General features: G+C 39.9%; 1 protein-coding gene across 1 annotated transcript in view; it reads left to right on the forward strand.

Annotated features, from left to right (window-relative positions):
- cdh2 (cadherin 2, type 1, N-cadherin (neuronal)) overlaps positions 1–17,962 on the forward strand; it is a 56,825-nt gene that overhangs the window by 25,273 nt on the left and 13,590 nt on the right. Inside the window, exons 3-8 of the mRNA XM_017689288.2 lie at positions 9,236–9,453; positions 11,968–12,108; positions 14,499–14,654; positions 16,569–16,713; positions 16,893–17,065; positions 17,385–17,522. Coding sequence (XP_017544777.1) covers positions 9,236–9,453; positions 11,968–12,108; positions 14,499–14,654; positions 16,569–16,713; positions 16,893–17,065; positions 17,385–17,522 — 971 coding nt within the window. The remainder of the gene's footprint in view (positions 1–9,235; positions 9,454–11,967; positions 12,109–14,498; positions 14,655–16,568; positions 16,714–16,892; positions 17,066–17,384; positions 17,523–17,962) is intronic.

The raw sequence follows: 17,962 nt of genomic DNA on the forward strand, positions 1-17,962 counted from the left end.
CTGTGCACACTTTCATAATCCCTTCCTCCATCTATCAGCCCTCAATTAATGATTGCTGTGATTTTACCAGTCTGCAGCCCTGGCCCTGTTAACGATGTGTGTGTGTTCCATACAACTTCACTTCAGCCCAATCCATATTAATATTTTTTTGTCTTTTGCAATATGAATTGTTTTAATTGTTCAGTTGGCTATGTTCACATTACCAGGTTGAAGTGGCACAAATCTGATTTTTTGCCATAATGTGACTCAGATCTGATGTTTTCATGGCTGTGTGGACACACAAATCTGATCTTTTCAAATCCGACCAGAGCTTCTTTCATACCTGATCCTAGATTGGATATGTTTCCAAATCATGGCCATGCGACCTTAATGTGAACACACGCATCAGAACTCATGCTTTTTTCCACTGCACATGCGCCCTCATTCAGCGTTACCATAGCAGCAGCATCAAACAGAAGCTAAAGCCTGTAAATGGTGGAACGTCTTCACCTCACTTTAATAGTGAACAGCTCAGAGATGTTCAGAGTTAACCTTCACAGTGAAGGCTCGTTCTGCTCATTATTCTCTTTGCTGATGAAGCACATGATGCATGTGATTCGTTCACGTAAGGTTACTGAGTAACATGTGCGTGTGCGGGTGAGTTCAGGACGCCAGTTCATTCACATTAATGCCAGATTTGAATCACTTACCTAAACAAGTGTGAAGCATCATGTCCAAGAGATTGGATTTGAGCAGTGAGGCTCATAGCCATAATAATAATAATTGCAGATTTTTCCTACTATTAGAGCATGTGTGCATTCTCTGACTGTAGTTCTAATTACACTGCAGTTGTGCATTGTGGTGTTGACTCGTGTTTTGGTGCACAGTGAAGGAACACTTTTGATCGTTTTGTGTGGACTTCATAGGTCTTTTGTAGGAGTATACAATATATCATTATCCGATAAAATGTAAAGTTATATTGTTTCTCGTCTGATATTGGAATCACACCTGAAGATCACAGCCAGTGGTTTTTATCTCACTGATAACACATGATGAGGACCTCCATTCTTTTCAAGTTGCTCATACAAAGCATACTGGACTGCACCACCACCCTACACAAGAAGATTACAGGTACAAGTTCCCATCCAGGCAGGAATGCCACTGCTGTAACAATAAGAGTCAGCTGCCACTGTAAATGCTTCTGAAATTCTGCAAAAATAATGCAAACTATTTACATATACAGTCATGTGCAAACATATGGGTATCCCTGGTCAGATGATGTTTTGTTGATTCTTAAGTGAAAATAAGTACACGTCCTATTCAATGTGGCCTGTGAAATGTTGCAGCACATTTTATATTTTATGTTTTCAGCAATTTCATTTCCTAAAAATTTGAATTCACCTGCTGGTATCAGTTATTAGTGTGAATATTAGCCTCAATAAGGCATATTGGTTGTCATTGTTGGTCCAGAAATTCAGTATTGATGCAGCTCAACTGTTTTGTTCATATTTTGTACTGTGGAGTTGTCATGACGCCTCTGCCTCCCCTGCAGTACTGCTGCTGTCATTCTTATACACTGTGTCAGTTTGGGTTGGCGTTGAAGTGAGTGGGGAGAAAAGCAGTGAGTGAGCATGTGTGTGTTAGTGTGTGGGTGTGACAATAAATAATTGTGTGTGTTGGTGTGTATATGGAGATAGCTGAGCACTGCAGCGGAACACATTCTGCTCAGTTCATGTGTCCCTCAGGATGGAATTGGCATGACGCCTTCACCATATGCTGCATGAGAGTCTTTTTGTGTGTGTGTGTGTGTGTCTGTGTGTGTGTGTGTGTGTGTGTGTGTGTGTGTGTGTGTGTGTGTGTGTGTTTGTGGAGTGATAAATCCTAAGTCCTCTCAGAGTTCAAACTAACAAGGTCAAAGGTTAAAATGACTCATGCTCACACAGCAGAGAGATAGAGAGAGCCTTCCCTTGAGTCCTCCTGTGCTGTAAGCAGATGTGTAGAGATGTATTTCAGGCCTGCACATGCAAGTTAAACTTTTACAAAATATGCATTTGTTAAAAAAAATGCACCTCTACAGGCCACTGGTTGGAAGTGTATAGGTTGGCAGTTTGCATGATAAAAAATATTCATTCTCATATCACATTTGTAGACAATATAGTGCAAAAGTCTTAAACAGCCACAAACATTGTCTTAGCAATGAGTATGTTTTTGCCAATAAAAATACTGACTTTAAATACAAATACACATATATACAGATACAATTTAACAAAATGTTATTAATGTTATTTTAACTAATTCCCTATTTTTTTTTTATAAAAGGTTTTCATGTAGTGTGTAAGCAGTTTTTAAGTTTGTCATTCACTCTGTGTTCTGTACAGTCCATATATACTTATATATACATTAAATTGCAGAAACAGCCTGATTCATGGTTTTCTGATGTCATCATTTACGTTTTTCCACTTATTCAGCCTGCAGCAGTTTAGTCTGTCTCATTCTTGTTGAAGTTATGAGCGTTTCAGCCCAGACTTTGAATGAGGCATAGTACAAGGCAGCCAATCAGAACAGTGTCTTAAAGGCACAGGAGCAAAAAGAGCCTGTTTAATTCTGTAAAGATAGATGAGAGGCTGGAAAATGGCTATGAAAAAATGAATTACAGCTGTATTTAAATATAGTTTTTATTTAGTTATTTTTATCACTGCATTATTTCTATTTATATTTTTAAATAAATAAATGCTTACTGCCGAGATAAACAGCTTTACATACGATTTCCTCAGTTGCCCAAGAGTACAGTTAATATTAATGGAATTTTTTATCTTTATGCTACAACATATTTTGGGGTTTTTGAAGGCTGTGCTTGGTTTGTATATATTCGGTTAGGTCCGTTTTTATTGTCTAGCTTTTGTGAACAAAAAGTCTGATTGCTTGATTATCAAAACTGATTATTATCAAATAATTGATTCATTGTCATTTTTCAGTTTTGTACATTATTTGAAAATAACTGTTGCCCTTTGCATTGTGTGTCAATTTCATGATGAATGGATCAAAAGAAACGGTCCAGAATGACTTGGAAAAAATTCTGGTTCCATTGACTTACATTAAAATTAAAGTTAGTTTTTTCCTTCTCCTGTAAAGTTACCAGTTTGGAGATACAAAGTTTTGTTCTGACAGCAGCGTTATGCAAGTAATATAGTGTACATGGCAGATTTGACAAATGATTTCCTCCTGTCCATTAAAAACAGCATATATCATAAAAAGCAGTAGTTATTTGAAGACCGCTAGTGTCCTCCCCCTCCCCAGACCCTAATATATAACCACATGCCAACAGAGTTTTAATATGAAAAAACCCTTTTGTATGTTTACCCAGGCTTGTTCCAATAGACCTAAGCACACAGTTTGAAGGACGTGATGTTAGTTCAGCCAGTGATCACGCGGGCAAAGTTTATATTAACAGACCACCTAGTGTTTTAATAATGCTCCTGTAGAGCGAGCACATTTCTGGGGATGGATCTCTAGACTGCTCTGTTTTTTCTGTCAGCTAAAACTAATTATAGCACAGCCAGAAAAGTTCACCAAGAAAAGATGAGTATAATAATGGTCTTCTCCGCGTGTGCGCACGTGTGTGTGTGCATGCCTGTTTGTAATGGAGTCGTTTAATAATTTGAGTTTAATCAGGTGTGATGTGCACCATGTTCCTTTGATCTAAATTAAAATCTGAACAAATGAGAGGTGAGGAGAGAGAGAGAAAAGAGGACGAGGCGAAGAGGTGATATCAAGGGATCGTATACTCTCTCTCTCTCTCTCTCTCCCTCTCTCTCTCTCTTCTGTGTAGTTCTTCTCAGAATAAGGAAAGCACTACAGGCCGAGCAGATAAATATGTAAGGTTGTTAGCTGCCATTTTGGATCAAAGGCTGTGGTAATTCCCATTAACGGAGCAGCGCTTGTAAAAGCAGTTTCACCCGACGCCATTACTAAACACTATAACACTTTGGCAACTAATCAATGACTACCAGCTCGTTAGGGGAACTGCACATTGTGCCGTTTTTCAAAAGAGATAATGAGCCCCTTTATGACCCCCCAGCTTTCTGATGGTAGCTTTTATACCTCAGCGTGCATTCTCCCTTTAGGATAAATCTGAAGACGGTGCCGGTGGGAGCTATCAATGATGTGTATGTGTGTGTGTGTGTGTGTGTGTGTGTGGTTCAGGTTCAGGTTGCAGTACACTCTAAGGGACAGATTGAGGAATGGTGACCATTAGAGGAGGCTGACCTTTACAAAGCCTTGGAAAAAAGAGGGCTATTACACACAGGCTCTGCACTGGTCAGCACTGTACTCCGTTGAGTGAGGGCCTAACCAGCCCATCTGTTTTGAGCCGAGTTTCACAGAATTCCACTTTTACACTTCACAGTAGACAATCTCTATCAATTATATTAGGTCTGTTTCTTAGTTAGAGCCCAGTGCATTACGGGCATACCTTTATCACCAGTGCTCAGGCTTCGCGTTATTCTTGCTTGCAGCCTTTAAGTGGTAATTTATCAGGTACTCACATCTGATGCTAGGATTGTACTAAATATACTCTTGTAACATTTTTCACTCGTGAAAACGCAGAGTTTGACTGTGAAAGCAACAGAAGCTGACATGTTACTCAACTTGCCTGATAATGTATCGGCTTCTGTTCAAACACAAGCCCTCCTGGTGATTTCCCAGGAACTGTACTTGGCCTCATGCTGATCAGTTGTGGTGCTGATTTTTTTCCCAGCTTGCACTTACACTTTTTCCTGTTTAATTAGCCCACTTAAACCCTTAAATGGACAGTTTTATTACACACTTCTTTAACCTTAACCAGTTTGCACTGAAGCCCCCGTATTTATGGAATAATAAGTCTTAGTACATAATAAACCTGGGATTTTAAGGGGTTAAACCTGTATTTGTGAAAGAGGCTTTGGTAACTGATTATTTGAACTTTATTTATTTTTTCTTTCTTTCTTTATTTTAAAGCCAAATTGAACGATATCAAATCAAAATACATATTACTAGTAAAAGATCAACTAAGGAGCCTTTAAAATTACTTCACTGAAGAATATAAAAATGTTATTTGGTCAAAAAATATAGGAAAGACCAGAGAAGAATGTGTTATCATCGTATAAACTGGCATCTATCATTGTCAATTTGAAAAGGTCATTTTTTTATCGAATAATCAAGGCTAACTGACTAATCTGGATTCTCCAGTGGATTCTTTGCAGCAATTTGTTAAAATGATAGAGTGCTAGTTACAAGAGAAAGATGGTCAGAAATAAATATAATCATAATAATAGAATTCTTTATCACATCACTACATTTCAGTTGTTAGTGTCCTTGAGTTTGTAAAAGGCACCATATAAATAGAACTTATCATAGCAGTTTTGTTCCCTGATACTCTTTTCCCTTTTCAACTTGCGTGGTTGTAAAGTTCAAGTTATTAGCTCAGAGCTATTACATTCAAATCAGCTCAAATCTAAAGCCAAGCTCAAATCACAGCAGCCACCGCTAAGCAGTGTGTTTTTGCCTCATAGATAAAGTCCACAATATGATACTGATGTATGTCCATTTTTGACATTTTTTAGTATTTGACATCATTTGAAAATACCGGTTGCACATTGCATGCATTTCATAAGGGAATAGCCCAAAATGACTTAGAAAAAAGTCTGGTTCTGTGTCATTAAACAGTGTATGAGTGGGGACAGCTGAAGAGCTGAATTTCAGTATGAGTTAGCACTAAATGCTAATATGAGCAGCATCAGTGCTTTTTCAATCTGCTCCATCAGCTACACTCATCACCACAGCAGACCTTACAGGCAGCAAAGGCCTCATAATCAAATCACTTACCAAATCAGCCCTGCCTCTCTGCGTTTGTATGAGAGAGTGAGAGAGAGAGAGAGAGAGAGTCCTCATCTGATTGTTGGTTGAAGCTAAGCCCACCTATTCCACTCATAACACTCTTGTAGTTTGTATCTGTCCTGCTTATGAATTGTAAACAGTCTGAAGTCAAGTGGCTTCTTCTCCTCATTTGAGTTCTTTTTAAAATGGCATCATAACAAGTAGCTTTTCAGAGATAAATCACTCCCCTCTCTCAGTATGTCTCTCTCTCTCTCTCTCTCTCTCTCTCTCTCTCTCTCTCTCTCTCTCTGCTTGTTTTTGTTTCAATGTCTCTCTGTCTTCTCTTTGTTTCTCTCTTTCTAATCTGTTTGCCACTCTCTCTTCCTCTCTTTCCTGTCTTACTCTTTATCCTTCAGTGTCTGTTTTCCTCCCTCCCTCTCTCTATCTCTCTCTCTCTCTCTCTCTCTCTGTCAGTCTTTCATCCTTTCTTTTCTCTCTCTCTCTTTGTCTCCCATCAGTCTCTCTCCCTCTTCTGTCTCAACATCTCATACTTTTTTCTCTCGTTTCTCTTTCTTTTTGTCTTTTTCAGTGTCCGTCTCTCTCTGTCTATCGATCTAGCTGCATTTGTAAGTCTATTCTTTGCCCTTATTTGTCTTCCTCGATTTGTCTCTAACCATCTGTCTGCCTCTCTTTTCTTCTCTCTTTTAATTTCTCTCCTTCCTTCCCTCTTTCTTAATTATTCTTAATTAATTCTTTCTTAATATCCCTTACTCTTTCTCTCTCATTCTCTCTCTCTCTCTCTCTCACTCACACTCTCTCTCTCTCTCTCTCTCTCTCTCTCTCTCTCTCTCTCTCTCTCTCATTTCTTCTTCAGCAGTCACTCTGTTTGACTGCAGGTGGATGTATTTTGCAGCCACTGCTGAGGGAATAACCATCATGATTAAACCCTGTTTCATTCTGCCTGTTTATTTTATGTCATTCAGACTGTTTGTTCAGGCTGGCTCTGATAAACAATGTCTGTGTGTCTGAGTGTGTGTGTGTGTGTGTGTGCTGGGGGGTGGAAGTAGTGTAGGTGAAAAGAGGACAGTGTGGACAGAGTGACACTCATAGATGTGTCCATTTCTGTGAAAGCAGAAAGCAGAGTTATATGCGGTGAGACAGTAGAGTTCAAATGCAGAGTGTGTGTCTGACACACACACACACACACACACACACACACACATATCTCCTTCCTCATGAAAAGTGCAGGAGGAGGAGACACAGCTACAGGCCAAATGGTTGCAGACATCAAATTAAACCTGCACTCGGCGCACAACCTAGCGCCATCCACACACATTCACTCACACACACACACACACACACAACGACTCATACACACCTGCCGAGCAGTGGATCCGCCGGGGCTTTGGCTATCACACAACATCAAAACCATTTGCTTTATGAATCTCCGGCGTGTAAGACTGTGCCCGAGGCAAAGAAAAATGACAGGAAGCTTTTTTGTCCTGCAGAGGCGGCACAGCCCAAACAAAAGGCTTCATTCCGGTCCAGCAGAGTGGAAGAACGCTGGGACCCCCTCCCCACTCACAATCCGATAAACACAATGACTCTTCTTACCCTGCAGCCACTCTTTATCTAATAATCAGTAATGAGAGCTCATTGGTTGGACTGGTGCATTACACTGACTGATTATTGAAGCCTAGTTTATTATCCTTAAAGGCCTTCATATCATAACAGATGATTAATCTGAACAGAAAGTAGGATTTATTTTTTCAACGTATTTTTTTAATTAACCCCTGAATACCAAAGGGCCTGTATTTTTGTGCACGCTTCAGTTCCCCACACATTACTTGCATATTTGTTTCTAATTCATAATAGGTACTAAAAAGTGAGTCCTAAAGCAACATTCCAGCTTTTTTAGCACGATTTCTATCTGCTGCATCTGTAGTGCATAAATGATGACCTCGAAGAATAGTTTCAACTGGTTTTCCTGAGTTCCTTCAATAAAGTAACAGAAAAAGCTGACTCTAAACACAGCTATAATGATCAGAAAACTTGCTATTACAAGCATGCTTTCAGCTGATGGGTTTTCTATTCTGTGAGAACATAGAAGTTGTTCATGGTAATGAATCATATATATATATGTGACAGATAAAGATATAGGAAAACCTTCAGTGTGTTAAGATTAAAACACTGAAGGTTGTCCTATAATGAAATACTCTTTATTTGAAGCCATGTTGAAACTGACTGGTGTAGTAGGGGTTTATATTTGTGTAATGCAATTCCTGGAGCTAATAAGGAGTCTAAACTACAAAAAAATGAAGAGACCTGTGATCTCACACACACACATAGACCCTCAGGCCCACGCATTTCACACTGAGCTCTAATAAGAAATAGCAGCAGGAAAGAGAAATAGAATTTAAAACATTGTGGTCACATTTAGAGATAGAAGAAACTGTGTGTGAGTGTATGTGTGTGTGTCTTAGACAAAGAAAGAGAGAAGCCACTAGCTATGCCCAACATTTTGCAGCCTCCTTTTTTGAAAATAGTCAACAGCCTCCTGGTGTTGTTGTCCGCTTTGTGGACAGAATGATGAGGCTGATCAATGTAAATAGCCGCTGGTCAATAAACACACTCCATATCCAACAACAGCGTGACACGCTAACACTCTGGGAGAATAGAATATCTTCTTCCAGTGAGCCCTAATAATGAGGCATGGCATTCAGAGAGCTGAAGAATCAAAAAGCTGGAGTCGATACACAGATTTCACAAAGCGATCCGCATTCCTCCTCCATCTCTCTTGCCGCTAACTGCGTAATTGTTTCTTCTCTAATAGCAGCATAATGAGTGAAAGCGCAGTCATTTGTTTATTCTTCGTGTATTTCTAATGCGATTCCCTCTAGTGTTGTAGCCTAGCTGCCTCCATCTCTCTCTCTCTCTCTCTCTCTCTCTCTCTCTCTCTCTCTCTCTCTCTCTCTCTCTCTCTCTCTCTCTTTCTCTCTTTTTCTTTGTCTCCTCTTTCCCCGTTCGGCCTCATTCAGCACACCTGGATGCCTGCAGGGGAAGACTCAGCATGAATAATGCAGGAGAGTGTTAGAACTTCTACCAGATCTCCCTTCCTTTCTTCTCTCTCTCTCTTTCTATCTCTCTCTCTCTCTCTCTCTCTCCCCTTCTCCTCTCCTGCCTCTTGCTCTCTCCCTCTCTCCCTGGCTATGTATGCATTTTCCCACTCCCTCGCTCTCCATCCTCTCTTCTCGAATAAAACCACAATTCCCTCGTGGTGTAGTAGGATGTCATTTTGTGTATACCTTTTTTTTTTTAAAAGATGCTTGTTGGGAAAAAGTATGCTGGCTCATACACAACCTTGTCCAACCACCACCCCCTCCCTCCCTCTCTTTCTCTGCAGTGAGTTTCGTGGACTGTGGCCGAGGTTCTGGCCTGCGCTTTGAGAGCGGAGACCCGGCAGATTTTCGGATAGGAGAAGATGGCACAGTGTACGCCGCAAGAGCTCTGCATCTATCGGAAAGCACTGGGCAGAGCCTGGAGATCAGGGTGAAGGACGTGGAGTCAAAGGAGGTGTGGCACACACGCGTGAACTTCGCCCTGCCCAACACTCCAAAACAGGTTTGGCTTACAAATACTCAAAATTAGTTCCATCTGAACTGAGCTAAATATCAGAATATTTCAAACAGAAGACTTAAACAGTGTCAGAGTTATTATTTTGTAGCTAAGCCATTATTACCATTGTTAAGTTTTACATAATTTGAAATTGTCTGTTTACCTTTACATGTACACACATTTGTAAAAATAAATAAATATATATATATATATATATATATATATATATATACACACACACACACACACACACACACACACACACACACAGAACAGTGCATTTGATATATTTTAAAACAGAACTCTTGAGTAATAACTTTTTTAAAGGCTGAATGTAATTTTTTACCATTTGCTGAAAATTGCAGATCTTCAAATTGCAAAAATGATTTAGATGCTGGTGCCCGTAGCAGCTAATACTGATACATGTATATGACTGTTGAGTTTTACAGTGTACCATAGAACAGATGATTTTTGGATATGAGACTTTAGTTGGCACTGTCAGAGCTTCATAAAGCCACACCGAAGCTACAATAAAGCATTACTGGTGCTGTAAGATCCTGAGAATCTCACTCTAATTAAGTCTTAACGATGTTAAAATACGGTCCAGACAGCAGAGTAGATAGTAATGCATATCCACTTTCTCAGCCAGAGAGAACAGCAGCCTTACTCTGTCTCTTAACCCTGTCTTCTACTTAGAGAGCAATAAAGAATACACTACTGCTACACACACACAGAGGAGAACTTAGAGAGTGAGGTGGGAGAGGATGGGGGTGGGAATGATAGAGAGAGAGAGAGAGAGAGAGAGAGAGAGAGAGAGAGAGAGAGAGAGAAAGATAAGGGTGGGTTTTAAGCTGAGATGGTCAGAAAATGAGGTGGGAGGGGAAGGGGGAGGAGGGAGAAGGTGGGCAGAAAGAGATAACAGTGGGAAAAAAGCGAGTGGGTGTTGTGAAAGATGGATTGAAAACGGAAGAAAGATACAGCAGCGAGATGATGGAGGAGAGAGAGAGAGAGAGAGAGAGAGAGAGAGAGTAAGAGCAAACGAGCCAAAATAGAATGTGTGTGTTGTTGATGTTTATGCTGTTGTTGTTGTTGTTGATGTTGATGGTAATGCTGTTCCACTCTCTTCCTTCGTGATGGTAATGGGTTGCCTCATCACCTGAGTCATATCTACATTGCCAGAGAGGGGGGGGGAGACAGGGAGAGAGAGAAAGACGGATGACAGAGACAAAGCCAGAGAGAGCTAGAGAGAAAGAAATAGAGAGTGAGGAAGATAGAGAGGGGTAAAAGAGATGGAGACAGGAAAAAATACAGAGCCAGACAAGAGAGAAAGGGAGAGAAAGAGACAGTCAGCAAAATGTAGAGAGAGAAAAAGGGAGTTGGAGAGAGAACAAGTGGCAGAGAAAGAGAGAGAGAGAGCGGGTAAGAGACAAAGAGGAGAGAGCAAAAGATAAATTGAGTGAGGGAACAAGAGGTAAAAGGAGAATGAGCAAAAGAGAAGAGAATGTGACTGACAGGGACAGAGAAGACAGACAATGAGAGAGAAAAAATGAGATATGAAGAGAAAGACAGAAAAAGGGAGAGGGACAGAGATAAAGATAGCAAAAAGCAAGAGAATGAGAGAGTGAGAGAAGAAGAAAGAGAAAGTGAGAGGAAGCACGATCAAGTGAATGAGAAGCAGAAAAAGAGAGAAAGAGCAAAAGAGAGAGAGCATGTCAGTGACGGCAAAAAAAAGAAAGAGTGAGGGAGAGCACAAGAGAGAATGAGAGAGAGAAAGGGAGCAACCAGGAGAGAGAGAGAGAGACTTTCTGCAGCTGCATTCTACCATAGCCTACACTACTGCACTGCCATTATCATGAATATTTAACAAGAGGTAGAGAGAGAGAGATGAGGTCAAGAGGGAGAGAGGCTTAGAATTGAAATCAGATAGAAATAAAATACAGAGGAACTTTTCAAGCAGAGTCACACACAAACACCCAGGCACACAAAATGTTGCCTGTTGTTGAAAGTCACGCATTATTCCTGCCTTGAAATAAACCGGTGAAGCCTGAGGGGCCTTTTTGTGGTGCTCTCAGATATCTGACTGCAGCCATGAATGTGTGGTCAACATCCATATTTGAATAAGCAAACTAGACTCACCTTGGAGAGCCCTGCAGCATAAGCAGAATTAATGCAGTACATAAGGCTTGTCTTAAGGGAGCGTGATCTTTCTGAGCACAAGAATGCTGCAGCTATTCACCTATGCAAAACACACATACATACCTACACTCATGCTCATACACTGGGGTGTTATTTCTGCAGGAAACTCACTCAGTGATATTTATGACCCTATTAAAGAGGGCAGAATTAATGCTGTAATTATTTAGGTCCACAGGCAGGTGTGATGAATGCGCCGCAGTGTGTGTGGGCGTGTATGTGTGTGTGCGTGTATGTGTGTGTTGGGGGTGGGAGTGGTAGGGGGTATATGATGTGTGGTACCCAAGAGTGTGTTTGAGAGTGTAACTGGTCTGTTTGTATTGGCAGGTGCCTGAGATCGTGTTTCCATGGCGCAGCGTGGTTGTCGGGGGCGACGGCAGTGTGAGCCGTGTGAAGAGAGACTGGGTCATCCCTCCCATCAATGTCCCTGAAAACTCGAGAGGACAGTTCCCTGAGGAGCTTGTCAAAGTCAGTACACACACACACACACACACACACACACACACACACAGACACACTCTGAAATCCACAGGACTAACAGAGGCAGTGAAGAAGATTCATGCATGCTATGTAGTTCTTTATGACTGAACACATCAAGTTCTAACCTGCTGAATCTGTAGCTTCTTGTTAGTTTACAGGGAGCAGGTCATAAAGCCAGCAGAGCTTAAGCAAATTATTTCGTAATAAAAGGCCATGGACACAATGGACCCAGCAGCCAAATGCAATACAGTCTGAATTAATTAAATATACTTTCAGTTCTGTGTATTTACTGTCAGTACAAAGCATGAAAACTGGCTTATACTGGATTTACCCAATACAGTAAAGGTTAAGAGGCATTTAGCATCATTTATCAGTGAAATTGTACTGTGTATTTTCTGCTGCATTTGTTTTTATCTCCCTTTGAAGCATATTACAAGAAGGTGTTATATAAGAAGAAATACTTGAGTATTTTTGGTTACATTGGTATTCATTTCTGTATTTAGTATTCAGACTTCACAAAAATTGTAGACTCCAATACAGGACCACAAGCCTTTAGATAGGACAGTTATTGTTAATATCTACGTCATCTCGCCTTAAAGTGCGCAATGTAACAAAATGCACCACTTTCTCTGTCACCACTGGAGCTAAAATGAAGCAAAGATAGCTCAGAAAGAAATGATATGTGAGGACACTTTAAATTATCAGATGATAAGTAAAATGCTCAGTGCACAATTCACATTAATACAATTCATATACTTTGGAGACAATAAAACTAAAAATGTGATTCTCATAGGCTACATGACTGATTTCAGTTTATTTGCACAGCTGGGTATACTGTTAATACATTGAAGCTGCAGTAAAGAACATACTTAAAATTATCCTTAATTATAAAATATGTATATTTGTTTTTGAGGGTGCTTGTGTGAACCACTGCTTGGGTCAGCCCTAATGTATTACAACCCCAATTCCAATGAAGTTGGGACGTTGTGTAAAACATAAATAAAAAAACAGAATACGATGATTTGTAATGATTTGTATTTGATGATCCTTTTCAACCTTTATTCAATTAAATACACTAAAAAGACAAGATATTTAATGTTCAAACGGATAAACTTCATTGTTTTTTGCAAATATTCACTCATTTTGAATTTGATGCCTGCAACATGTTCCAAAGAAGTTGGGACAGGGGCATGTTTACCACTGTGTTACATCAACTTTCCTTTTAACAGCTCTCAGTAAGCATTTGGGAACTGAAGACACTAATTGTTGAAGCTTTGTAGGTGGAATTCTTTCCTGTTCTAGCTTGATGTACAACTTCCACATGGGCTCAGGAACACTTCAGAAAACCACTATCAGTGAACACAGTTCCATCCATCTACAAATCACTCTGCCATGCAAAGTGAAAGCCATATATCAACAACACCCAGAAACACTGCCGGCTTCTCTGGGCCCGAGCTTGTCAGAGATGGAATGACGCAAAGTGTAAAAGTGTCCTGTGGTCTGACGAGTCCACATTTCAAATTGTTTTTGGAAATCATGAACGTTGTGTCCTCCAGGCCAAAGAGGAAAAGGACTGTCCGGATTGTTATCAGCGCAAAGTTCAAAAGCCAGCATGTCTGATGGTATGGGTGCCTGCCTGCAGTCCAGATCTGTCTCCCATTAAAAATGTGTGGCGCACTATGAAGCGCAAAATACGACAATGGAGACCCCGGACTGTTGAGCAACTGAAGTTGTACATCAAGCAAGAATGGGAAAGAATTCCACCTACAAAGCTTCAACAATTAGTGTCCTCAGTTCCCAAACGCTTATTGAGTGTTGTTAAAAGGAAAGGTGATGTAACACAGTGGTAAACATGCACCTGTCCCAACTTCTTTGGAATGTGTTGCAGGCATCAAATTCAAAATGAGTGAATATTTGCCAAAAACAATAAAGTTTGAACATATCTTGTCTTTGTAGTGTATTCAATTGAATATAGGTTGAAAAGGATTTGCAAATCATTGTATTCTGTTTTTATTTATGTTTTACACAACATCCCAACTTCATTGGAATTGGGGTTGTATTATCTATTTGGCATTAAACACAGGGTCGATGATTTCTTGTAGATCCAAAATCCCCCCTTTTTAAGAGACATTGCCAGCCCCCAGTCATGAAGCCCGTTGACATATGTGTAATTTTTGCTAAGTTATTTGACAAACATTTTTAAAGCAGCTTTATTATTTTGATAAAGGGTTGAATTTAGTGAGGAAATATTTGTGAGTTAATGTGATTTGACTTGTATTTGACTCTGTCTTATAATAAGACTACACGTATTATATGTCTACCATAGAAAAAAAGGACCCGAACAAGCTGTAAAGTATGTATGCATGTGTGTTTTTCAGATCCGCTCAGATAGGGACAAGAGTAACACACTCCGTTACAGTGTGACAGGACCAGGAGCTGACCAGACCCCTACTGGCCTCTTCATCATTGACCCTATCACAGGGCAGCTGTCTGTTACCAAACCACTGGACAGAGAACAGATCTCTAACTTCCATGTAAGTCTTGGTGCATGTGTATGCGTGTTTTGTGTGTGTTTGAGTGTGTATGTGTGTGTGTCCTCATCCCTTCATGCATTCCTCTGAGTATAGACAGAGGCAGACACATTAAAACTCCCATTAAACAGCTTATCTAGGTTACCATGGCAGTCGGTCTGAGAATGTAACCTTTGACCTCTGTCTAATCCACTGTACAGAAGAGAGGGGAGTAGACAGATTTTTACTCAGAAGAGCTTATCTGAACACACACACACACACACACGCAAACATATCCTAGTGAGGACACTACCCACACACTCTCCCCCACATTACTAGCAGTAACCTCCCCCTGCCCTCAGCATTAACTCTGGCAAGAACCATAGGCCATGACCAGAGTCCTGTCAGCTGGCCAAATTCAGGCAAGGTCATTCTTAATCCATATTTATAATGAATTCATTATATTCTATTATATCATATTATAGGAGTCATAATGAATAATGTAAGGCATATATAGGTTTTGAATCATTTAGTTGCTCAATAAAACTAAAATGATGGATCTTTTGGCTGACATGGGTCATTGACTGCATATCAAGTGCAGCTGGAATCAATCAGAACAAGAGATGCTGACCCATAGTCTCAAAAGTGTGTTTCATAGCCTCTTTCTGCTGGTCCATAGCTGCCATTCTGCCAATGTAAGTCGGCTCAGATTTAATCAAATAAAATATTTTTGTCCCATAAATAAAAAACAGGACACTGTTCTGTATGTGAGATGTTGTGGGTGCATTGGGCTGCTAGTGAGCAATAAGACCCCTCTATTATGGAAACAATGAACACCTATCCGCAAAGTGCCAAGATAAAATGGACAGCACAACTGCAGTTTTCTTGATAGCAAAAGGGTGTATATAACAACTAAATAAAAATAATAAAAGTATCGGTCAGTAACACAATTCAAAGAGTTGTTAAATAAATGTTAACTGGCTTGCTCAACTATCAAGATAGTAGTAGTAAATCATAAACATTTTAATTGAAATATTCCATCAGTTTTATTGAAGAATAATAATAAAGAAATAAAAAAGAAATGCATAGTTAAACCGAGGGGCCACAAAACATAGACAAGCGCAGTGGAACTTACTGATGTGCAGATCGACCAATCACAGACTGCCGTTTTTACTTGTATAGAGGCAGGTAATGGGGCTCTCTTGTATTTGAATTCAACATGTTGGTATGTGTCAGCATGCATGCAAGTATGTCTCATTCATGAGCTGCTAAAATGAATGAAAACACGTTTAAAGACAAGATGCTGTGAACTTTTTCAGTCAGTGACTATATCTCATTACTAAAACTCACTATTTTCTTGGAGCTCAGAGGAGTTAACTGCTTACAAAGGTACATTTCACATCAAACAGAACTAAAAATGCCATGTGAAAGTGTGTCTGATCCTGATGGTTGTGGTTAACGTAGCATACAATAGATATCAGACACCCTGTATACATTTGTGGACTTTGACTATGGTGACCATGGCCTTTACAAGGGCGTTGTGCTCATGCTGCTTTAGCAGTTATAGCAATGTTAGGTTGCATAATTGGTAGCTGTAACTTATTGGGTTGTGTAGGTTAGTGATACGGCCTGCATTTGTTTTTGCAGTATTGGCATTTGCATAGTGCGGATATCAAAGAAGGATGCAATAGGAGCCCTCTAACCAATCACAGTGTCAGAAGAATGTTTCTGTCGGTGTTTGATGAGTAAAAGTATTGATATCCAAGAAAAGCACCATAATAGTGCAGGCCAGTCTTCAACCATATCATATATTATATATTATTTTTAATAAGGCAAATCACAAGCTATTTTTAGGTTTTAGGATTAATGATACAGCCATAGCTATCAGTATACAGAAGTGAGTTAAGAGTGTGTATGTGTGTCTCTGTGTTCCATTAGCTGCGTGCTCATGCAGTGGACATCAATGGGAATCAGATGGAGAATCCCATTGATATTGTCATCAATGTCATCGACATGAATGACAACAGACCAGAGTTTTCCCATCAGATCTGGAACGGCACAGTGGATGAGGGCGCCAAGCCAGGTTCTTACATACACCCACACACACCTGCATACATAACCAGCCTCACGTGGCTGAAATGTTAATCTTCTGTTATCTTCTGTATGAGCTGAGAAGTCATTATTAGCACCTGGTACTTCCTGGCATGACACGTGGGTGTTCATGTGTGAAAGCTAAATTAGAGCGCTCGTGTTTTTGCACAGGGACGTTTGTGATGACGGTCACAGCACAAGATAAGGATGACCCCAACACGGCCAATGGCATGCTGAGATACAAGATCCTCTCCCAGAGTCCCGAGAGTCCATCCACTAACATGTTCACCATCAACAACAAGACAGGCAAAATCATCACTGTAGCGGCGGGCCTTGACAGAGAGGTAGGCTTTGTGTTTGAGTGTGTTTATGTGTGTTTGTTTCACACATAAAAAACCCAAATTTTGTAGGAAAGCCAGAGACAAAGAGATGACACATACTGTGTTAGGACCAGCAGTATGATCATGACATTGTAAAGTGCCTTATAAGACTGAAGAGGCAAAACTTTAAAGATTAGGTTTAGAAAATTCTTATTACATTCTTATTACTTTTGTGTGTTTGTGAAAAGACTTTTTCAGTCTAAACTTTCATGGATTTCACAGTTTTGTTCTTCACTGTCTTTATACCCATTTTGTGTGTGTGTGCTCTGTGTCCCATGAGTAGAAGGTGTCCCAGTACACTCTGATTATCCAGGCCACTGACATGGAGGGAAACCCCACATACGGTCTGTCCAACACTGCAACTGCTATCATACGCCTGCTGGACGTCAACGATAATGCACCAGAGTTCACCAGAGACACCGTGAGTTCAGTAGATATACTACTGGATATGTATCTCTGTTTGTGTACACACACACACACTGTTCCAGTATTATAAATTGTGGTGTTTTAAAATGTTTTTGGTACAACTCAAAATACAAAATGTTATTTTTTTAACATTACTGTGCAAAAAACTCTGACAATTATATTTTAAAATCTACTTACCTAAGCTTATATATGCAATTGGACATCCAGTCCCTGCTTTGACTCAAGTAATGCCTCATTAAATCAGGTGAGGAGGTGATAGAATTCAACAAATCCATGAGATGGTTGAAGGTGTCAAATCCAAATCTGTAATTAGAACTCTTCTAACTAGCTCAAAAGACTAAAAACAAGAAAGTTATGTTTCTTTTTACTGCATTAATGTTTGTTTGCATTTATTGTAATATTGTAGTGTATTGCATGGTAGTTTTTACAAGCAAT

This window comes from Pygocentrus nattereri, chromosome 4 (assembly GCF_015220715.1).
Source record: "Pygocentrus nattereri isolate fPygNat1 chromosome 4, fPygNat1.pri, whole genome shotgun sequence".
NCBI lineage: Eukaryota > Metazoa > Chordata > Actinopteri > Characiformes > Serrasalmidae > Pygocentrus > Pygocentrus nattereri.